General features: G+C 34.3%; 4 protein-coding genes across 4 annotated transcripts; 2 read left to right on the top strand and 2 right to left on the bottom strand.

Moving 5' to 3' along the window:
• Positions 1–6,962: 6,962 nt before the first annotated feature.
• LOC115887042 lies at positions 6,963–8,583 on the top strand. The gene is made up of 7 exons (XM_030906365.1): positions 6,963–7,116; positions 7,178–7,240; positions 7,297–7,380; positions 7,433–7,498; positions 7,765–7,824; positions 7,880–8,236; positions 8,294–8,583. The coding sequence occupies exons 1-7, from the start codon at positions 7,041–7,043 to the stop codon at positions 8,581–8,583; spliced, it is 996 nt and encodes a 331-aa protein (XP_030762225.1). The 5' UTR covers positions 6,963–7,040.
• Positions 8,584–12,875: 4,292 nt separating this feature from the next.
• LOC115887041 lies at positions 12,876–14,064 on the bottom strand. The gene is made up of 2 exons (XM_030906364.1): positions 13,617–14,064; positions 12,876–13,528 (listed from the first exon to the last, which is right to left on the bottom strand). Exons 1-2 carry the CDS (start codon positions 14,062–14,064, stop codon positions 12,876–12,878), a joined length of 1,101 nt encoding a protein of 366 aa, XP_030762224.1.
• A 645-nt stretch (positions 14,065–14,709) lies between these two features.
• LOC115887057 (putative nuclease HARBI1) lies at positions 14,710–19,299 on the bottom strand. The gene is made up of 3 exons (XM_030906377.1): positions 18,969–19,299; positions 18,211–18,716; positions 14,710–17,560 (listed from the first exon to the last, which is right to left on the bottom strand). Exons 1-3 carry the CDS (start codon positions 19,045–19,047, stop codon positions 17,033–17,035), a joined length of 1,113 nt encoding a protein of 370 aa, XP_030762237.1. The 5' UTR covers positions 19,048–19,299; the 3' UTR covers positions 14,710–17,032.
• LOC115887058 lies at positions 14,797–16,904 on the top strand. Its single transcript, XM_030906378.1, has 2 exons — positions 14,797–14,956; positions 15,488–16,904. The coding sequence occupies exons 1-2, from the start codon at positions 14,932–14,934 to the stop codon at positions 16,216–16,218; spliced, it is 756 nt and encodes a 251-aa protein (XP_030762238.1). The 5' UTR covers positions 14,797–14,931; the 3' UTR covers positions 16,219–16,904.
• Positions 19,300–23,230: the final 3,931 nt, after the last annotated feature.

Below are 23,230 nucleotides of genomic sequence, written 5' to 3'. Positions count from 1 at the left end.
TGGTGCTGTACCTTATTTTGGCATCAGTATTGTTGATGTTGGCAGTTAAGTTCCTTAAAATGTACAGGAACAGTGTGAAGAGGCAAACAAGGAGAAATATAGCCGTTTCCATGGCAAGCGTCAATATAAACTTTATTAAATATCGATATAAACTTTACTTCCAGACACGGGAAATAAAAAAAACATTTACTCGCGCGATAAACTCTTCTACGGCCGGCCGTTCGGGATCATTCGTGCGGAAATATTGCGGCAAGGTGTAAATAGTGCAACAAATGGAGTGAAAAAGGGTCTATATTAATAATTATTACTGTAAGTAAGTCATATACAAAATTTTACTTGGTGTTCTGTATGTATTATATATTTTTATGCGAATTAAAAAAAAACGTCATTGTGAGGGATGGTTGATTGTTGGCTTTTATTCCTAGATGTAGATTTATTAGCAATCCATGTCTTTTAAGAAGGATGAATTTAATTTGCAAAATACTTGACCTTAAACAAAATATAAAAAAGCAAGCGAAACGAGCCCTTAAAAGGGATGTTCCTAAAAATTGACCCTCTTAAAGTGGAGGAGGAAGTACTACAAGAAGGCGACGAGGGTAAAGATCTTGAAACCATGGCTATGACAGCAACCGATTTTTTTTAATTTGGCTAGTAAGTTAATTACAAATCAATTTGACGGTACACCCTATAAATTAAAAGTATTTCTAGATTCTCTTGAACTTTTAAAAACCACCTCGGCGAATAACATAGTTAATGCTATTGCTTTGATAAAAACTAGGTTAACGGGACGGGCGCGTGACCTCATACATTAAAAAATCGAATTAAAGGGGATAGTTCGCGAGCCGTGTCAGCTAAACTGCTGAATTGCAAACAAGTTGCTAAAGATGCAACTAGTTATGCGCAAAAAATTGAATCTCTTTCAAACACTTTACAACAAGCTTTTATTCACCAAACCAAAATTACACGCTAGATACGGCGGTTAGCGCCTTATGCCGAAATGCCAACAGTGAAAAAGCTCGCTTAATTATTGAGGCAGGTTCATTCAATTCAGTTCAGGATCTTACAGCAAAATTCGTTAATGTTTCTTCACAGCCAACTTCGTCAAGCATTCTGTACTTCCAACGAAACCGAGGTTCCTCTAATCAGCGCTTCCCGAGGGGTGGAGGCCAGGGAAGAGGGTCTCGTCGAGTTACGAGTCCGAAATGGACTCGGAAAACCAAGCGGCCATACAAGCGGCCCGGTTGGGGGATATGTAAAAATCTATTCACTCAATTTATCACTTTCAAATTGGAAGGTTGGTTGTTCATTTTATTTTAAGAGTAAGATAGTTAACACCGTCTTGGCATTTGTAGATGAAGGAAGAAAATCAAAGTTAAGTAGATGGAAAAGAAGCGCACTGGAAAAATGGAAGAAAAATATAGCAAAGAAAATAAGAAGCGAAGGGTTATCTTATAAGATTAAAAAGAAAAGGCAACCACCTAAAGCGCCTAAAACTGCAAATTGTGAGAAATGCCGTTTTAAATGTAGTAAACACTTTTCTGAGGAGGAGAGACACCAGTGTGTTCATCGTTTTGGAGGATGAACGATTATAAAAGGCAAACAGATTTTTTATTGGCCAATGTTACTAACAGTACTTCGTACTAACTGACCGCGTAAAACCAATAACAAACAAATGATTTTAAAGCTTAAATGGGATTAATAATTGATAAGCCAAAAAGATTTTTTCAAAACCCAAAGTTAAGTTCCTCCATAACCGGCATTAACCAAGAACTTATTTAATATTTTCAAAAATTTTAACAGTTAAAAAAATAAGTTATTGCAATTCCAACAGCTTTTAAAGGATACGAGGAACCTTTACATTGAATTATACCCTTGGTACTACATGCCTTGTAGTGTCCATAAGCTTCTCGTTCATGGATCCGATATTATCCAAAATTTTGATTTGCCCATAGGGCAACTAGCCAAGGATGCTCTTGAAGCAAGACATAAAGAGGTCCGAAAAATACGTCTAAACCACACAAGAAAAACTTCTAGAAAAAGCTCAAATAAAGACATTATGAATAATCTACTATTGACCTCTGATCCATTTATATCATCTTTGAGAAAGGCTACAACTTCCAAATCACGAAACAATAACATAAATGATATCATAGAATATTTGGAAATAGACTCTTTTAGAGTATTCAGTAGTCAACAGTATTCAGATATTTTGACTTCAGATATTAACGAACTTGATTTGCAAAATACAGAGAGTTCTGACCTATCGGAAAGTTAATAATTTTTTAGTTTGCTTTTTTGAATAATACACGTATTTAATATTATATTTTATATTATTATTATTTTAAACTATTATTTTATATTATTACTATTAATATTGTTATCAATATTTTTGGATTTTATGTGTTACAAAGAAGCACTTTTTTAGTTTTGAGTTATACTGAATTACCAAATACAATAAGTTTCATAGCATATACAGTGGCGGACAAAAGTATGGAAAGATTTTTATTTCCTATTTTATCTCGCTCAAACAAATAATACAGCTTAAATATTTTCGTATGTTAACAACCGCATAAATATATCAAATATTCACAAGATAATTTTTTATTCTACCTACATTGTTTATTTTTATCAACATATTTTGTTTACGCGTCGGACAAAAGTATGGAAAGCTTTTTTCTTGTTCATATTTTTGCTGTTGTAATCGATTTGTTTAGTTCGATTTTATTGCAAAGGCAAGCAACATATTGTTAAAAATGGGTAAAAATAGGTATTTGTCTGAGGACTTACGCAACAGAATTATAGAGTTAAAAAATAGGGTGTTAAACAGTGTACAAATAAATTTAGTGCAGTTTCGTTAGAGCAGTTTCGAGAATTTTAAAAAAGTACCGAACATTGGGAGCTACAACTAACCGGCTAAAATCGAAGCGCCCCCGTAGAACCACCCCTTTTATAGAAAAATCCTGCTGTAAACAGAATTTTACATTCTTGGGATGTCCTATCTTTGTATTTTACTCATACTTTTTTAAGTGAGGATTTACGAAGTACTCGAGGAATGTTAGAAAATTTAAAAAATCCTATATACAAGTTATATTTTTTTTTCTTGTCATATATTCTGGGTATCATCAATAAGATTAACTTGGAATTTCAGAGTGAGAATTTTAAAATAGACGTGTTACTGCCAAGATTGAGGGGATTGTTTAATACCATATTAAAAAATTTTATGTCAAAGGAATATGTTGATAAAACGCCTTTACATCAAATAAATCCAGTGAATCCAAGACAGTATTTGCCCATAGAAGACATATACTGTGGTGCTCAGGTGGATCTTTTTCTAGCAAAGGAAAAGGATGGATTTGTTCGTCGAGAAGGTCAAGAGTTGGAAAAATTTACGAAAAATGTGTTATCCTATTATGTTGAGCTGATATTGCAGATTAAACAAAGAATTGATTTCAATAATGCCCTGTTAATGTATATGGAAAATTTATCTGCAAAAATGGCTGTATCTGGATCAATAGTAGAAATTTTGACTTTTTTTCCTAATTTGAATGTTGATGTTGAAGAACTTGTGGAAGTTACTAGGTGAACTTGAGGAATTAAAGAGTCACGCTGAAGACACATTTGAAGCCTTTTGGAGTTACATTATTTCAAGAAAAAATAACAGCGATGTTATGTTCCCTAATTTGACAAAAGTAATAAAAGTGGTATTGTGTTTGCCACATTCGTCCGCCTCAGTAGAACGCAAATTTTCTGAGTATAATTTAACGCGAACAGAGTTAAGAAATTGCCTAGAAATTAGTACTTGCGATAGTATAATGCAAGTCAGGGACATGTTGGATTCTCAACCATGCTACAAATGGGAACCAAATTTGTAAAAAAAAAGTAACAGTTCTAAATAACACAATGAAGGTCACAGAATATACTACCGAAGGTTCCGTTATTATATTATATTTTGTCACATTTTTTTTTAAATAAAAAGTTGTTTTCAATCAGCATTCTTTATTTTGTTGTTCACTGTTCATATCATCGCAGGCAGCACTCGGCAGGAGATTGTTTCATTTTATTCAAAGATATTTAAACTCAAGTTTAAACCGAGAAATATCTTTGATTTTATTAGTCCGTTGTCAGTTATTAATATCAGTAGTGCCATAATTCTCCGACACGAATTTTGACAGATGTCAAGGATTTAAAAAAAACGAATACCCTATGTTAATACTGAGGTTAATACCTTATGGGCCTTTAATATCGTCTATTTACTATTAATTTTTTCGACATTGAGAAAAAATAGCAACCTACTAAAGAAGGTTAATCGCATTCGCAACCACACTGCTACTTCTCTTCCGCCTTGATCTACTACTCTTTTTTTTGAGGATTTAGTACTATTTCAATTAGTTTAGTGGCAGCACTGATAATAATCAGTTGTAGCCAAATCATCGGGGTGTGAGTGTCGCTGCGTCCTCAAAACGGTAAGTATCTTAAAATTTTGTTAAGAAACTAAAGAGTTTCGTCGCGTTGTTTTCAAATTCATGATTAGAAATATTGCTTAGTAATATTACCTAGACTTTTAGTATGTTGTAAAATTGTTTAATATTTACTGGAAATTGATTTTTTTCAATATTTCTTTTATATTTATAGCAGTGCCAATATTACGGATACAATTTACGTGTATTTTCCTAACATTGGCATAAACTGCCAATATTTGGTTATGGCGGGAAAAATATCATTCCATTTATTGGCACCTAACTTTTGTATATTTTACTTCTTATTACCAATTTATTTGGTAAAAAATTACCAATAGGTTAAAAAAAGGTTGTACTAACTAGGTCTTTACCTGACAAGAACTTTATTTCAAAAAAACCGTTTTTTACAGATGCCGAAAGCAAAGAAGAATAAAAAGTATTCCAAAAAATACCAGGAAGATGACATTCAAAGGGCTTTGGCTGCTATTAAATCTGGAATGCCAAAAAAAAAGGCAACTCAAATATTCGGAGTTCCCAGAGCCACATTACAGTTTCGATTGGCTCCAAAGTTTACAAAAATCGAGCCTGGACGGAGTACTGACTTATCTATTGAAGAAGAGAATGATTTGATTAAATGGCTGCTAGAAAGTCACCGGAAAGGCTTTCCTAGACGTAAAATTGATGTGCAACTATCAGTAAAGGCGTTCCTAGACGCTGAAGGTCGAAAAACTCCATTTAAGGATAACATGCCGGGGATCATTGGTACCGCCTGTTCCTTAAACGTCATCCGCAATTATCAGAGCGCACACCCGAAGGAGTAACGTCTGCATCAGCTAATGTATCTGAAAAGGATATAAAAAATTGGTTCCATGGAATAGAGACTTATTTGGTAGAGAAAGGGTATTTCGCAATTCTTCAAGACCCCTCGAGAGTATACAACGGGGATGAAATATGCTTCCAATTTTGTCCTCAGCTGGGAAAAGTTATTGCTCCTTTAGGTACTAAAAGTGCCTACGAAGTCAACCTAGGAGATGCTAGGCAAAATTTAACTGTAATGTTCACTTTTTCGGCAGTTGGAGATACTATTCCTCCTTTAATCATTTTTCCGAATAAGAGATTGCCTAAAGCGGTCTCTTCAAGTGTACCCGGAGAATGGGGTATAGTATCAAGTGATAATGGATGGATGACTGCCGACGTTTTTATTGGCTACATAGATAAAGTCTTGTATCCATATTTAAAAAACAAAATATACAATTTCCTATTATTCTTTTCCTAGACGGACACAGCACGCATCTTACCTACCAATTATCTCAACTTTTTTCAAAATTATAAATTATTTTAATTTGTTTATACCCAAAATTCGACAAGAATTTTGCAGCCAGCAGATGTATCCAATTTTCGACCACTAAAGAGAAGTAGAGGTAGAAGGGGGTTTCACCATCAGTGGAGCAGGTGGGGCAGAGCGCACGGCGCATGCGCGAGGAGTGGGGGTACAGCGCATGCGCGAGGAGTGGGGGTACAGCGCAGGCGCGAGGAGGAGGGGAGCTGTCAAACGTCAAATGTCAAACGTCAAACGTCAAACCTGTCATCTGTCAAACGTCAAACGTCAAACCTGTCATCTGTCAAATGTCAAATGTCAAACGTCAAACCTGTCTTACGTCATCTGTCAAATGTCAAACGTCAAACGTCAAACGTCAAATCGCGAGGAGGAGGGGTACAGCGCAGGCGCGAGGAGGAGGGGGTACAGCGCAAGCGCGAGGAGGAGGGGCACCTGTCAAACGTCATCTGTCAAACGTCAAACGTCAAATGTCAAACGTCAAATGTCAAGCCTGTCTTACGTCATCTGTCAAATGTCAAACGTCAAACCTGTCTTACGTCATCTGTCAAATGTCAAACGTCAAATGTCAAACCTGTCTTACGTCATCTGTCAAATGTCAAACGTCAAACCTGTCTTACGTCATACCTATTATATATAAGGTGTTAATGAAAAACAAACGCTTTACATCATAGATTGTTTTTTCACACCCGGTATATATTCCAAAAAAAAATCTTTCCATGTTTTAACACAGATGATAATTTTAACGTTTGACGATTGAGTTTTAATTAATAATGCCTTTTGGGTATTCATAAATAATAATAATATTTATTTAAACGGTAAAAATAAATCAAACTTGATTTATCCATAACGATATGATGAGAGCGATGTGAACAAGACAATGGTTTACAGTAAAATGATCTAATACTTCAATCTTTACGGCTTCCTCTCATGATGTCATGCTTTTGTTTTTCTAGAAGATGAATCATTGTGATGAATATTTAAGTAAAATAAAATAAATCAAACTTGGTGAAAAATACATTGTGCAACATTTATTCCTTATCGGAGTTTGCGGTCGGTATTATTTTTAATCGGACTTTGCAGCTTCCGGTATGACGACTATGATATCACGCGTTTGTTTTTCTAGATTGCGGTTTCCGTTTCCGTTTCCGGCCTAGCATTGTACCAGCAAACAACTCGCAATTCACGTCAGTCTCTACTTGCCTCTCGTCGAAATTAGTCGTTTCACTGTGAAAAATAAAAAAAAAATGTTTCTGTGCAGCACTTGTGGGGAATTGTTTTCCTATAAAAGGAATTTGACAAGACATGCGAAGACTTGTAATGGTGAGTTTTTTATTTTATTTTTTATATTGTGCAATATTAAATGTTTTTTCTATTTTTTTAGCCAATGAAATCCAAACTGCCACGCCCCAAACCAGCGTGGACGAGGGTGCTAGCCTTAGTAAACGTAAGTAAATATTTTTATTTTATGTTCTGGCTTTAAAAAATGCTTTTTTATTTTAGATATGTGCCAAAAATGTTTGAAATCCTTTAGCAGAAGTGATAGTTTAGGCAGGCATATGAAGATTTGTAAAGGAGCCCCTAATGGTGAGTTTTTATTTTATTTTTTATTTTATATTAAATGGTTTTTCTATTTTAGTCAATCAGCCTGAACCAAAAAATTTAGAGAAGACCTCCCTGAAAAGAACAAGCTCTGCCACTAACAGTAAGTAATTATTTGTTTTTCATTACTTTTAAATTAATTAACTATTTAATTATTTTTTTTAACATATTTTTCTATTATTTTTTAACTTTTTCCATTATTTTTAAATTAATTAACTATTTAATTATTTTTTAACATATTTTTCTATTATTTTTTTAACTTTTTCCATTATTTTTAAATTAATTAACTATTTAATTATTTTTAATATATTCAACTATTATTTTTAACGAAAGCATCTATTTTATATTAAATATTTTTTTTTCTTTTAGTCAATCAGGTAGAGCCAGAGTCTTCGGTGCCAAAGAGAGCTAGACTTGGTTTCAATAACGGTAAGTTATTATTATTTTTTATACACCTTTAAATTAAAACGTATATTTTTTTTAGAACACTTGGTAATGCAGGAGGAAGGTGTTTACTTAGTTAATACCTCTTACAAAAACCGAATTGCTACATACCGACTTTTATCGAAAAAAGATCCTATCAGCGTTAATGATTTTTTAGCTAATCTCCGCGAAAAAATTATTGCGTTGGTAAGGTGCCAAATCGAAAGATTTGGCAATGTGAAAGTCGGTATGGAGCTTTTCGGTCGTTTCCTCCTGCAGACAAAGGAGGTAGAGGAGACCAAGTCCTTTGGCTCTAGGTTCAGGGGAGCAAGTCAGGGCACCGATTTGGAGGAGTTGTTTGATCAGTTCACCACTATCATTAAGCGGAGATTCCAGGAGTTCAATGAAAAAGATAGTGGTAAGTATATAATTTTTTCTGATTTCACCATACTAATTATTTTTTCGTGTACATTAGGTTGGACTCTTCAGCAACTCCTTCACGTAGATGTAAGGGTAAATAAAATCAACCCACTAAAAGCCTCATCTTATATACCATTACCGAAGGAAATAGAAGCGAAAAGGGCTGTGTTGAACATACAAAACACTGACCAGAAATGTTTTGTATGGTCGGTTTTAGCCGCCTTTCACCCAGTTCATTGGACTCAGAACGCTAACAGAGTCCTGAATTACCACCCATTTGAGCAGGAATTGGATGTGACAGGTATAGATTTTCCGATATCCTTAAAACAAATTTCTTGTAATTGAACAACTCAATAATATTTCTATTAATGTTTATGGACTCGAGAAGGGTTATAAACATGATAGGAATATTATTGAAGTTGTTGGTCCTTGTATTTTACTAGATCTCATAAGGCAGATAGACATGTGAATTTGTTATTAATCAGTGATGATTCTGGCAATAATCATTATTGTTTAATAAGAAATATGTCTCGCCTAATCTCACAGCAGCTTTCTGCTAAAAAAGTTGCTAAATACTTGTGTGATGGTTGCTTGGTTTATTTTTCTTCAGATATTAAATTAGAAAATCATCAAAAATACGATTGTGGTCATGTTGTAGTTGAAACTCCTTCGGTTAATTTAAAGAAAAATAAATATGGTGAAAACATTCCCGAGAATATCCTTAAATTTACGAATTTCGAACGAAAATTAAAAGTACCTTTTGTTGTATACGCTGATTTTGAAACTATTTTGGAACCTATACAAACAGAGCAAAACGAGCTGGATCCTGAAATTTCCTATACGGTGAAAACACACCAACACGTTCCTTATTCTTTTGCCTATTACATTAAATGCGATTTTGATAATTCTCAGTCGATTTTCAAGACTTTTAGAGGACCTGATGCACATAAAGTTTTCATAGATTGGTTAGAGACTGATTGTAAATCAATCTACAATCGATTTATGAAAAATATTGTATCCATGTCTCCTCTCAGTAGCGTACAAGAAGCCGAGTTTTATCAGATGACACACTGTCATATTTGCGAAAGACCATTTAATGTAGAAGATGAAAGAGTAAGGGACCACTGTCATCTAACAGGAAAATATCGAGGTGCGGCTCACTCTGTTTGTAACCTAAATTTTAAAGTACCTAATTTTATTCCTGTGTTCTTCCATAACATGTCAAATTTTGACAGCCATCTTTTTATAAAAGAATTGGCTGTGGAGGAAGAACGATTGGACGTCATCCCCCAAAACAAAGAAAGATATATTTCTTTTACAAAATATATTATGGTGGGGGATGACAACGATCAGGAAAAGCGACAACAAAAGATATTTTTAAAATTAAGATTTTTGGACAGTTTTCGATTCATGGCATCAAGTCTAGATAAACTAAGTCAAAATTTAACGTCTCAACAGTGTCGCGAAGTTAGGAAGTATTTCCCTAACGAAGAAGAATTTAAGGTTATTCGTATGAAGGGTGTTTTCCCATATTCATACGTAGATTCCTTTTCCAAATTAGACGATACCAAGCTTCCACCCATTGATGGCTTCTATAACGAACTTAGAAAAGAAGCCATCAAACAAGGAGATTACGAGCGTGCATTGAACGTATGGAATTTATTTAAATGTCAAACTTTAGCGAATATTCAGATATATATTTAAAATCCGACGTACTATTATTAACTGATGTTTTTGAGAATTTTAGAGAGGTGTGTCTACAAACATACGGTCTAGATCCTTGTCAATACTTCACCGCACCATCTCTGTCCTTTGACGCGGCTTTAAAAACTACATCTATCGAGCTGAAATTATTGACAGATCTAGACATGATACATTTCTTTAAACACGGGATTCGCGGCGGTGTCAGTCAATGTAGTGTTAGAAAAGCTATCGCGAATAACAAATTTATGTCTATATACGACGCTTCCAAACCTACTTCCTACATTATGTACTTGGATGCTACCAATTTATATGGTGCAGCCATGTCGCAATATCTACCAACAGGTAACTTTACGTGGCTAACAGAAGAAGAAATTTCAAACTTAAATTTTATGAATATCGATAAAAATTCTAATATAGGTTATGTTTTTGAAGTCGATTTAGAGTATCCGGAGCATTTACATGATTTACACAACGAATTACCCTTTTGCCCAGAGTCCGTTCAACCAGAGGGATCTAAAGTTTCAAAATTAATCCCCAATTTTAATTCTAAAGTTAGATATGTAATTCATTATCAAAATTTACAACAAGCGTTGAACCATGGTCTGAAACTTGCCAAAATTCATCGCATTTTATCATTTAATCAATCTCCCTGGTTGAAAACCTACATTGATCTAAATACAGCAAAGCGTAATAACGCTGAAAATAAGTTTGAAAAAGATTTTTTCAAACTTATGAATAACGCTGTATTTGGAAAGACAATGGAGAACGTGGAGAAACGGGTAAATATTAAGTTAGTTACCCACTGGGAAAATATTGGTAGAAAGCTAGGGGCAGAAGCGTACATTTCCAAACCGCATTTTAAAGACTTGACGATTTTTAGCGAGAATTTAGTCGCAATACATATGGCTAAACAGAAAATCGTATATAATAAACCTATTTACGTAGGTTTTTCAATTTTGGAAATTTCCAAAACTATTATGTATGATTTTTTGTATAGTTATATTAAACCAAAGTACGGTAATAAAGCCTCACTGCTCTACACTGACACCGATTCTCTAATTTTACAAATTCAAACCGACAATTTTTATGATGACATGCGCGAAAATTTGGATAGATTCGATACGTCAAATTACTCGCAAAACAATCCACACGATATTCCTGTAAATTCGTCTGTGTTGGGCCGTATGAAGGATGAATATGCAGGAAAAATTTTGTGGGAGTTTTATGGAACTGGGCTAAAGCATATTGTGTAAATGTGGATGGTGAGTTAACGAAAAGGCCAAAGGCGTGCCTGACTACATCACCAAACAAGATATTAGTTTGGATGATTATAAAAACACGGTCGATGTAGCAGGTACGAAAATCTATCGCTCGATGAACACTTTCCGTTCACATTTACACAATATGTATGTAGAGCTAAAAAATAAGATAGTCTTATCCTACGCGGACGATTAAGAGATTTCTTATTCCCAATTCCGAGTACACGCTCGCATGGGGCCACAAAGATTTAGGAAAATATAGGGATGAATAAATAATCGGAAAATCTATAGGCTGAAACCAATGGCAGCTATTTTTCACTTCTATTTCCTTCGATATTTTATTTATTTATTTATTTATTTATTTATTAATATTTAGTTACTTTCATGTTTAAGAGGATGGGTTAATTTTATTTTTGTATTTTTAGTGTATTCTATTTAGAGTATTATATTCAATATATTTTATCTTACTATATTTAACATATTTATATTGTATACAAAAATTAGACGTTTTATACTATGTCTACTGTTTGATTTAAGCTTTTCAATTATATATTTATTTTACACATGTATTTAACAGTACTGAAAAACATTTTTCAAACTTTTTTATATTGTACAAGACTGATTTTATAAAAAAAAAAAATATTTAGAGTATTCTAAATAAAACAATTTTTTTCATTTCACTGTGTATTTATTTTCCACATTTCTCTCATCTAGTAAATTATAAAAAATAGGTAAACAGTATTTAAATAACAATATACAATCATCCTCCCAATCAATATAAGTTTTCCATTTCCTATCTTGAATTATCAGCACTTTCACTTCTTCTTCAAAAGCATAAGTTATGTTTAAATGCCCATCAATTTCTATAGATTTATCACACCAATCACTATTAACGTTTTTATCAACAAAGTCCAGAAACGTTGAAAAACCTTCATATGACATTTGAATCTTCTTCTTCTTTTTGTTTGTACTTTGGAAAATAATTTGCTTTTCTGCCAGGTTCTCGGAAATGTTTAATGCTACATTAATTATTGGTTCTAATACACTTGATTTATCCATAACGATATGATGAGAGCGATGTGAACAAGACAATGGTTTACAGTAAAATGAGCTAATATTAATCTATGAGCTAATAAGTAAAAATACTGGATATTAATAGATTTAAATTTATTGAGTTAAAAGGTTTATAATATAATCATATAATATATGAACATTATTTACAGTACAAGAACATATTTCTAGTCTATGATAATTACAATTACTGTATGATTGTTCTAATTTCGGCACAGGTCCAGAAGTAAATTCCAAGTTCACTATACAGGGTGGATCAAGATTCATTTCGTTTTACGTGCACAGCAGAAATTCCTTTTTAATAGATCCTTTAACGAAAACCATATCGACACCTTCCAATTCCTCCTGTATTATGTTATACATCGCCTTATAGGGTAAATACCCTGAATTATAAGGGATTCCATGAACATTGTGAAATATATAATTTATCGTCTTCTTATGGTGTATCGGCAGATGGTGGTAACAAATCTTTGGTTTAAACGTATAGGTTTTCATTTCTTTCCATCGTATATGGATAATTCCTTAACCTCAAATTCGGGGATGGGAAATCCTTGTACGTCTATAACAACGAACTTCATCGTATCAATGTCTTGCAGCAACTGATTAAATTAGCGTTCTAACATGTCCTGATAAAGGTAAATATTCCATGACTCGATCGTATATGATGATACAAAATGCTCGGGTGTTTTCGGGGAAATTTTCCGAACTCTCAAATTCTAGCTTTACATCTATCACATTACTTTTCAGAGCCTCGTTTTGTTTTGAACAATCAATTACAAATAGGGCTCGACTGGCAAAAGCGGTAAAATCTAGCAAAGGTTCGCTATTGATCTTTCCCAAATACGATTTTTGAAAATCCGTATACATGGAATAGGCTTTAGTAAACTGTCTGGTTTTGAAATTTAAATCTAGGGATTCATATGGGTAGGCCTCGGAATTTAGATAAAGCTTGACATCTGTAATTTTCAAATTATCGAAATATGTGCCATCAGCTTTATAGTTATCTTTTCGATCTTCTTGGAAGAATACAACAACATATCTCGCTCGTTCAGATGCTGCCTTCACTGTCCATACATCTTTTCTCGCTTGTCGTAGAGCAGGTAGTTCATGAATTTCCCATTTCCTAAATCCAATAAATATCGGTTTGTCCTTGGAAATTGCTTCAAACAATTTTAATTTCACAGAATCGTTCGGATAGATATGTTTTACTCTTAACTCGATATTCAAAATGGTGATGTCTGCTTTCTTGTTTCCCTCTGAATTAACATAACAATTATCATCCTTTTTGGCACGTACAAGAAGAGAAGAAGACGTTCAATAGGAAATTCAATGGTATTAGGAGACTGAAATTATCTGTTTCTGGCTCATATGATTTCACAGCACCGCTAGGCCAATTCCATCCCGCCACATCAAGGGCAGTACTTTCATTTTGATTGAGACACAAAAGACTTTTAACGGTACTTATAAGCCCTGGATCTCGTACTTTATCGATTACTTTTCCATTCAATTCATACGTTATCGATTCAAATAGAAATGCTCCAACGTTATTTGTCAGGGAACATTTTCCTGTTTTCACAACTGTCGATACTTCTTCCAAAAATTTGGCCTCAATGTATAATTCAGCCTGGCTAATATCCATAAACACATCCTGTTGATTAATAACAATTTCTATCTCATCGCTGTTCTTAAATGATTTGGTGAACGGGTGATACGTATGCCATTCTTCTCGAGCAATGGATTCATCTACGTTGACCGGTTGGAATATTTGTAGTTTTTCTGATACGGAGTCCATATTTGCTGATAATATGGTGAAGCTGAAGTATGCTCTTGGACGTGAGCGTCTGCTTTGGTGTACAAGTACTAACTGATTGATTGCTCTGTGATCTGGTATTTAAATAGTAAGGTTTAAAAGTTAAACCCATTCTTTTTAAGCTCCAAACGTATAACAATGTCTTCACCTCTAAAGTTGACCGGTCTTGATTCCTGATCTAATATATCCAATGTAATGTTATCAATAAAATTTCTATTTACTGGAAGGTAGATTAGATTCCTGGGTTCGATAATTATACTATAGCCAGGATCTACGCTAGGACTAAACTCGTACAGTGTATGAGATGGATTATTAATGTATACGATCCAGATATGATATTGCATTCGATACGTATTGTTACCACAGGAATAAATTTCCACAAGTATACCTCGATTTGTGCAAGTAATTTGTTGGCAGCTAAAACTTGCGGTGAAAATCCTAATATTTTTCCAATACTATCTTCAGGTTGAAAATCTATATCGTAGATACACTTTAGGTTTGTTCTCACAGCGTGTTCCCAACATGTTTGTGACTTCTTCCAAACCGGTGTTAATGCGCAGGTCTCAAATAATGCACTTTCTGATCGATTTCAAACTGTCTGTGCGAACAGCGGATCCCCTACTCTTCTTTTTTGATCTAATACCACTAACTGCCACTAATTTTAACTCCTACGTAATACCGAATAAAGAAGAAACGAACAGGGAATTAACATCGCTTTTCAACAGAAGAACAATCCTTAACCTCGCTTTACTTTTGTTTTTTAGTAATTAGTACTTGAGTCAAAAAATATTGTTTGATATTGTTCCTAGAAAATTAATAAAACCACCGTCACCGCTGTGCTGTATAATTATGGATACTAGAAGCTGTGAATCAGGTAGGTTTAAAATTTCGTATTTTAATGTGTAGTTCCATCGGCAGTTCGTGTGGTAAAAGTTCACTTTAGTGATACCCCATATTTTAAGAGATTTTCGTAAAATTCATTTTCAGGGGGTTAATATAGGACAAATGCAGCAAGAATCTGATTGCTCCGGTAGTTTTATTTTTAAATGCGTTTTTTGTGAAATATAAAGTAGAGGCATTTCTAAATAACATAACTGGCATGTAGAAATGCCCCCTTCTTTATATTTCAAAAAAGAAAACAGGGTTTTTTGAACAAATTTCAACAAAAATTGAGAGGCAATTACCGGCGTACGCGGATTCTTGCTGCATTTGGCTAATATAAAACCCCTAAAAAGGAATTCTTTGAAAATACAAGGTGTCACTTAAGTAAACTTTTACTATTTGTGTTTAATCTTGAATACTAAAAACCCTTCTATTGTTGACTGAGTATGTAGTTTTATATTAGCACCACATTTCGTATTGGGAATAATATGGATAGATAATTATTGTTTTTTATTTCTTTCAGGACTCTCAGAGTTTCTTGTATTTGTACCACCGGCAAAGGCAACTGAGGCATCAACAAACCAGGAACTAAGTGATACATCTCCAGCTCCAATTACTTGGTCCACAAATCAAACCAAAGTACTTTTAGATTTGTACCAAAAATATAGAGTGAGGGTTGGTACTGCACAAATAAAAAATTTCAAAAAATTGTGGGAAATTCTAGCAAAAGAATTAAATGGATTGCTTAGAACCAACGTTACAGCTGGTCATGTAGAAAATAGATGGAGAGTTTTAGAAAGAGCATACAAACGATACGTGGACAATCAAAATAAAACAGGCCAGGGAAAGAAATATTTTGAATATTTAGAAGAAATGGATGCAATCTTTAAAGGAAAGAAAAATGTAAATCCGGTTGTTCTACTCTCAAGCGAATCTGTGCAGAAAATGCCTGACAATCAATCAGAGGAGTCCCTAAAATTCCCAGAAACTCCAAGAAAAGCCACTACATTACAAGTACAAGAAGATAGATCAAAAGAGAAAAGGACCCCATTGCTTAATAGAAATGTAACATTAGTTCACATGAGACGGGACAAAAAGGAATATTATGAGGCTCGATTGTTGATAGAGAGGGAAAAAGTTGATATTCTAAAGGCTAAGGTTAAGCTTATGGAAGAAAAGAATACACTACTGGGGGAAAGAAATGAAATTTTAAAAAAGAAAAAATGTGTTTTGTGTTCCCAGGAATCTATATAGTTTGTTTTCCAAGTTATTTTTAATTTTCTTATTCTTATTTTTTTTATTTTCCAAGTTATTTAGGAGTATTTACCAAAGAATGTAGTTTTTGTTTATAATTGTTTTCATTTGTGTAGGCTAAGGAAACTATAAGACTGTTGCTGCAGGGTATAATGTATATTTTGTTGTTAAAATAAAATATAAAAAATGTATTCACATATTATTGATTTTTTATAAAAATTGTTAATGCACATTTCAAAACTATACAGTGTCACAGAAAAAGCAAGGCTATTTTTAGCTTAAAAAATACCAGAATCAGAGCAAATGTGTGGTGTTTAAAATATATGTAAAAGAAGCTATATTTTCTATGCTAAATTTGTTAGAACATCACAGTAAGGGGACATTTTTATATGAATTTCACTTCCCCTGAAAGCAATGAATGTTTTTGGATGAAGGAATGCTTACACACAACTTTCATGTGCAATAAAAGCAGATTTAATGTTTAAGGAAGCAAGAAATTCATTTATAAATGTGATTCTTGTGATTTTGTAACTGAAGATAGCATCTTGATAGCACAATTATTTTGTTAAAAATTATTTCAAAAACCACATTTGCACATTTCAATAGTTATAAACGGCTCTTGAAAAGCCTGTCATTTTATATAACTTCTAAAACAAAAAAAAATGCGAAATTTTAGTTTTATTTAAGTAAACACTAAAAAAATCTAATATGTAGCGTACAATTTGTATGGCTTACACAAGAAGTGACAGATAATTTGGCAGACTTTAAACAATGTCCCTTGGTATTGGGCAAGTCCCAAAAAATTATTATGCATTTATTGTCCAAGGATGTTTACAATGTGATTTCGTTTTGCTACAGCATTTAAATCTTCCTGAATGCCCTGTTCTATATTATCGGGGTCTAGACGTGGAGCAGGTTCAACTGGTTCTACATTTTCTTCTAAATCTAGTGCAACACCATCTTGCAACCCTAAATTGTGAAGAACACAACATGCTCTAATGAAGTTAACGATGAGCCTAATATCCCTTAATTTCAAATGATACAGCTGACGCCATTTTTGCTTTAATACCCCATTACAGTGCTCAATCTTTACTCTGTTGCTGGAATGTTGTATATTGTAATTAATTTGTTGTCTATTTAACAGGCCTCTATCTGGAAAGGGTGTTAACACATTTTTTAATAATGGATAAGCACTGTCTCCTAGCAAGTGAAATTCTCCACATTTTTCTTCCAATGTCTCACTTAATGGAGATGTTCTGAACACTCGGGCATCATGTACGGATCCTGGATACCCTGTGAATATGTCAGTAATGCGAAGATTATGGTCACATACCAGTTGCACCTGTGAAAAAAAAAACACTTAAAATTTTGATATTCACATACCGGGTGATGCATCAGGTAAGGACAAATAGGAAATCCCGTGTTAATTTCAGGGGTGTCGATTTATTGGTTCCCCTATTGATTTTAGAACAAACTTTTAAAGGAACTTTTTGAAGTATTGGATTAGGTCGCTACCTACCAACTTTGAAACTCATTTGCTAAGCCGTTTTTAAAATATTTGCAAAATTAGATTCCTCAAATACGTCAAAATTATATGCTTTTTATGCCAATGTCATAAAATTTAATAAATTGCTGGTAGTTGGAGTGTTTTACGGTTATACAGGGATGTACAAATTATGTTTTTTAAGGATCTAATTTTACAAATAACTTAAAAATGCCTTAAAGAATAAGAATCAAAGTTGGTAGGTAGCCTGACCTAATCTAGTACTTCAAAAAGTTCCATTAAAAGTTTGTTCTAAAATAAATAGGGGAGCCAATAATCGACACCCCTGAAATTAACATGGGATTTCCTGTCATGAGCTGATGCATCATCCGGTATATTTTATGCAATACAGTACAGTAATAATTGTTCTGTATAACAATTTAGTGGGTATTAGGGTCCAGGCAAAAGCAGTAACAAAATAAAAAGTGTCAATGTCAAGTTAAACCTACCTGAACAGAGTAAAAGCCCTTTCGATTAATATAGGAGTCAGGATCATCCTGGGGTTTATCTATTTTAATGTGGGTTCCGTCAATTAGCCCAATAATTCCGGGAAACGTATTTTTATGGCGAAAATACTGTTCTATTTCCTGCTTCTCCACATCATTTGGCCATTTTATAACCTCAGGTGAAAGGTTACTTAAGAAATATATCATTCTTTTGATAATTTTATGTAGAACACTGATAGTCACATTAAATCTGTCAGCTACATCACGGAAGCTAGCGGTTTGATGCCCTGCATACCATAAAAATATATAAGTGTACTGTAATGAGGTTAATTTTCCATATGGTCCTGACTGTTCCTTATAGTATTCACTATTTGCAAATCTTTGAGAAATATCGTTTGCTACTTCACGGCTAACTCTAAAATGTTCCAGGAATTCAGTTCTGTTGAACTGGGGCACCGTTTCATCCAAGTAATTTTGATTCTTGGGCCTGACCCGTTCCTCCATCAGGTCTGTTCCAAGAAGAATCCCTGACTAGTCAGCGCGGTTCTTATTGGTTGAAATGCGTAGAAACCTGACTAACAATCAGCAGTGGGATTCTGTAAGCTCCGTAGCAAGAAATTTCTTGTCTAGCCTATGCTATTTGTATACGAATGATGAGTTACTAGACAAGAGAAATGTTTACAGAATCGGGCCTCAGGTTTCTACGCATTTTAACCAATGAGAAACGTGCTGACTAGTCAGGGATACTTCTTGGAACAGACCTATCAGCTCTTCTAGGTCTGTGTCTGTATCCGAAAATTCGGACGCCTCAGATTCTTCGGAAGATTCAAAATCGCTCATTTCTGTTCTTTATTTTTTGAAGAAAAAAAACACTAAACAAAAACAACACACGTTTTGTAGGTTAAGTTTACCAAGCAATGAAGCAATGACGTCGAGTTGCAATACGCATGCGCCGGACACTTTACTTGCAAAAGATCCGCGAACTGGTCTGACTGTCAGCCAACAATCAGAATTTTCTGTGTGAACAGCTTACTGTTGGTTGGAAACCAATCAAAAATTTCTGTGCGAACGCGTCTTACCCTATTGCGCATGATTATCGTTGGAAATATGTTTCTACAGCTGTGAGAATAAACCTTTTATTTCACACTTTAGTGTATTATTATTAGGGTGTAACTTTATAACGGTTTTACTCTTCGAACTTAGCTCTTTTTTGCAAATACTCTTCAATGTCGGTAATCTCGTAAGATCCTGTTGGAATTTCAATTATTTGCTTTATACCGTCTACAGAATAATGAAACTTATTTCGACCTGGTTCGATATTCGGTATTGAATTCCAGGTACTGAGAGATATCAGAGCTAGAGAATAACTGTATCTAGAATCGAGTTCTATTGGAGGATTAATGTCCACGCTTAAACAGCTAGAACGACCTTTCAGCGTGAATGTCTGAGACATGACTGAGCGTGAAATTAAAACACATGTTCTTTTATAACTATTTATTATTATAGAGAAAGGACAATGCAAGATGACCACAATTGTATGTATTATATGTTTGATACTGGTCGTAATTATAATATATTTTACATTTCTTGAAATATCGAACAATTTCTTTTGGTGGGTTTAAATTTCCAAAACTATCAAAATACACAACTTTATCCTTCGTTTTTCTATATGCTACCCAATGAGTTCCATCTCCTTCAATCTCGTCCAAATTTACAACACCGCACTCGTTCGTTCTAGGTGTTTGTGGTAGAGCATTTCGCATAAATACTCCTCTGAAGTTGACAATTTTTAATTTCTTTACATATTTCTGTATATCTAGGTTAGACAAAGGTCGATTGGGTAGCTTTATTGGTAGTTTTTTGGCAATTGCTTCTGAAGAAATAATCCATATCCTGTCTTGTGTTTGGCAAGGTATAATCCGCTTCCTCTTTTACCCAACGCAATGGCTTCCATGGTTTCGTTATGTCGTTGAGATTCCTTTAATTTATCTCTTGCCGCTCGGCTATCTTGAACAGCTTTAGCGACAGAAGCAGCGCCTCCGGTAAGAGCTCCCAAAGCACTTAGGCCTGCGAAGAGCGGAATAAGAGGTAAAATTCCTCCGACTTTAGGTACTGGGATAACTCTAGGTACTTTAACTTTTCTTCTACCACCAGCTTGTTTAACACTCATGCGAGCTGCTCTCAGTGCTAGTTTAATATTATCCTTGAGGGTGCCATTACCATAATGTTTAATATGTCTCTTCACTTTATTAACAATAAAAGATTTGAAGGGTTTTCGTTTAACACCCATACCAAGCTTTCGTTTTGTTTTCATTGCGTTTGTAACAAGCCACGCAGCACTTTTTTCTCCGATATTAGAATCCAAAGCTTTAACTCTTTCCCACGCTTTTTCCTCCAACACTTTATCGGCTTGATGTCGTCGATTCAAATCCTTTTCTTTCGAGTATGCGATATCGTGCTCCTTACACGCTCGATCTAATTCGTTTATGCCTGGATCTCCTCTAGCTAATCGTTTAGCAAGCTTTGTTCCCGGACCACAATACTGGTAACCAGGTAAATGAAGTTCAAATGGTAATTTATTGATAGCCCTATTTAAGAGACCTTTACCCTTTGACGTTCTCATTACAACTGAAGACGTGATCGAATAAACATCGTATATATGTGAAAAAAAAAATGAGAAAAGTTAAACAGAAAATCGATATTGATGTTTGTAATTTCGATATCGCACAGGGTGATGCTAGAAATCGACATAGCGATCTATTACCAAATACTATAAGGGCTATAATCTGTGGCCCCAGTAATTCAGGAAAAACGAATGTGATGTTAAGTCTTTTAACAGATCCAAACGGACTTCGGTTTGAGAACGTGTATGTTTACTCAAAGTCTCTCTTTCAAGACAAATACACATTTTTGCAACAGGTTTTGGATCGTATTAAAGGTGTTAATTACTACGGATACAGCGATAACGATAGTGTATTGGATCCCGTAAACGCCAAACCCGACTCTGTCTTCATATTCGATGATGTAGCTTGTGAGAAACAAGATAAAATTAGAAATTATTTTTGCATGGGTCGTCACAATGCAATCGACTCGTTTTACCTCTGTCAGACCTATTCAAAGATCCCTAAACAATTGGTTCGAGATAATGCTAATATGTTGATACTTTTCAAGCAAGATGATACTAATCTTAGGCATGTGTATGATGATCACGTAAATACAGACATGTCGATAAACATGTTTAAGGATATATGTTCTGAATGTTGGAAAGACAAATATGGATTTCTTGTTATTGTTAAAGACTGTGATATTCACAAAGCCGTTACCGAAGCAGATTTAATACCTATATAATACCATAAACATAGTTTAATGGTTAGTATGTAGAGTCCTTGATCGAGGATACACCTAGTATCAGACGATCCGATTGCAACAGACCTGATTGAAACAGACCTGATTGAAACAGACCCGATTGGAACAGACCTGATTGAAACAGACCTGATTGAAACAGGTCCGATTGTAACAGACCTGATTGAACGGACCTGATTGAACGGACCTGATTGAAACAGATCGGGTTCCGAAATGCCTAAAATATTAACAAAAGATGAGCGAGAAGTTCAGAGAAAGATTATAAATGCTGCTAGACATATACGAAAAAAACATCTAGCCTTGAAATTAGAACGTGATGAGGGAGATGAAACTCTAAATAGAATATTGGGACCTATAACTATACCCTTAAATAAACTCGCAGACAGAACAATAAAGAACAAGGAAGAGGAAATTGTAAAGATGGAAAAGATAACACCACCATCATCGATAAAGAAACAGCCGAAACCTGAACGCAGTTCTCAAAAGTATGTTGAATTCCAGCCGACTGAAATGATTGCGGAGAAGTCTGGAAACAGTGATAATGATGATGATGATAATGTTTTTATGGAAGTACAATCACTACAAGCATTTAAAGATGCTAACGAAGATCTTCAAAAATCAATTCTAGAACAAACTGAAGTGTACAAGAGCTACTTGGATCAGTATCCAAAAATAGCACATGAATTTATCGATAAGTACTTTATAGATTCCGATGAAATAGATCATACGTATGGTTTACAACATAATGCACCAACTGAAACTTGGAAAATGGGGACGGAAAAAGTGGATTTTCTTCAAAATGGTGATATACGAGTAGGCGATTCTATTTACAAAGGAAATCGTGGTTTATATGAATTGTTATTTCTAAAGAAACCTATGCACTTTACTGAAAACGATAGAGTTCAATTTCAGAAAATATTGAAGCAAACCAACGTTCACAAAAGAGATTTTAGTCCATTGGGACAATTGAGAGGTAGTAAATCTGTGAAATATAGGGATTTCGTTAAACCATTGATTACAGCTGCATCTTCGGCTTCGCTTGAAGGTTCAAGACTTAGGCATTCATCAGCCAGCAATATAGCACAGAAAATCCCTAAAACCAGATCGCAAACTAAATCTGGATCCGCACTACTTGAGTATAATGAAAAACCTAAAGAATATATTTATTATGATGACGTCAACGAGTTGGTGGATAGATTAAGTAAACTGGATGCCTCTCAAACAGCAGGAAACGGAAACCATACGAATGAAATAATGAGTATTCTTGAAGAATTGTTAGAACTAGGTGTAGTTGAACCTATAAATAAAGTGTTATACTAGATATTTGAGCATTATTATTTCAACCATGAACAAGTTCGGATGGTCTTTATCTTCCAAGCGAAGGTTAGTACACCCTCAACCTGAATTTTCCCACACACCTGAAGGAGATTATGATTTTGAAAATCGAAAAATAACTAATGTTGAAGACCCTACAGAAGAGAGCGATGTATCGACTAAACGATATACTGATGAGCTAGCAGGGAAAGTCCGCGAAGAGATAAAATTTCAAGCTCGTTCTATGGAAACAATAAACGCATTTAACAGTGTTCTTGCCGAAAGATTAGAAGCGTTAGAGATAGACTTACAGGAGACGTTTTCAAAAATTTCAACACGTCTAACG

The sequence above is a fragment of the Sitophilus oryzae genome, unplaced genomic scaffold (assembly GCF_002938485.1).
Source record: "Sitophilus oryzae breed Bouriz unplaced genomic scaffold, Soryzae_2.0 scaffold_551_pilon_pilon, whole genome shotgun sequence".
NCBI classification, from domain to species: domain Eukaryota; kingdom Metazoa; phylum Arthropoda; class Insecta; order Coleoptera; family Curculionidae; genus Sitophilus; species Sitophilus oryzae.
This window is presented reverse-complemented; position numbering and strand designations above follow the sequence as displayed.

What these genes read in the sequence shown, in the direction of transcription:
- LOC115887057 (XM_030906377.1), bottom strand. Translation starts at nt 19,047, where the DNA reads ATGAGCGATTTTGAATCTTCCGAAGAATCTGAGGCGTCCGAATTTTCG. An exon ending in AGACCTAGAAGAGCTGATAG is followed by an intron (nt 18,717 to 18,968) that starts GTCTGTTCCAAG and finishes TTCTTGGAACAG; the next exon opens with ACCTGATGGAGGAACGGGTC. An exon ending in AGGGCTTTTACTCTGTTCAG is followed by an intron (nt 17,561 to 18,210) that starts GTAGGTTTAACT and finishes TTTTTTTCACAG; the next exon opens with GTGCAACTGGTATGTGACCA.
- LOC115887042 (XM_030906365.1), top strand. Translation starts at nt 7,041, where the DNA reads ATGTTTCTGTGCAGCACTTGTGGGGAATTGTTTTCCTATAAAAGGAAT. An exon ending in TAGACTTGGTTTCAATAACG is followed by an intron (nt 7,825 to 7,879) that starts GTAAGTTATTAT and finishes TATTTTTTTTAG; the next exon opens with AACACTTGGTAATGCAGGAG. An exon ending in GTTCAATGAAAAAGATAGTG is followed by an intron (nt 8,237 to 8,293) that starts GTAAGTATATAA and finishes CGTGTACATTAG; the next exon opens with GTTGGACTCTTCAGCAACTC.
- LOC115887058 (XM_030906378.1), top strand. Translation starts at nt 14,932, where the DNA reads ATGGATACTAGAAGCTGTGAATCAG. An exon ending in TACTAGAAGCTGTGAATCAG is followed by an intron (nt 14,957 to 15,487) that starts GTAGGTTTAAAA and finishes TATTTCTTTCAG; the next exon opens with GACTCTCAGAGTTTCTTGTA.
- LOC115887041 (XM_030906364.1), bottom strand. Translation starts at nt 14,064, where the DNA reads ATGGACTCCGTATCAGAAAAACTACAAATATTCCAACCGGTCAACGTA. An exon ending in GCCAGAAACAGATAATTTCA is followed by an intron (nt 13,529 to 13,616) that starts GTCTCCTAATAC and finishes ATGTTAATTCAG; the next exon opens with AGGGAAACAAGAAAGCAGAC.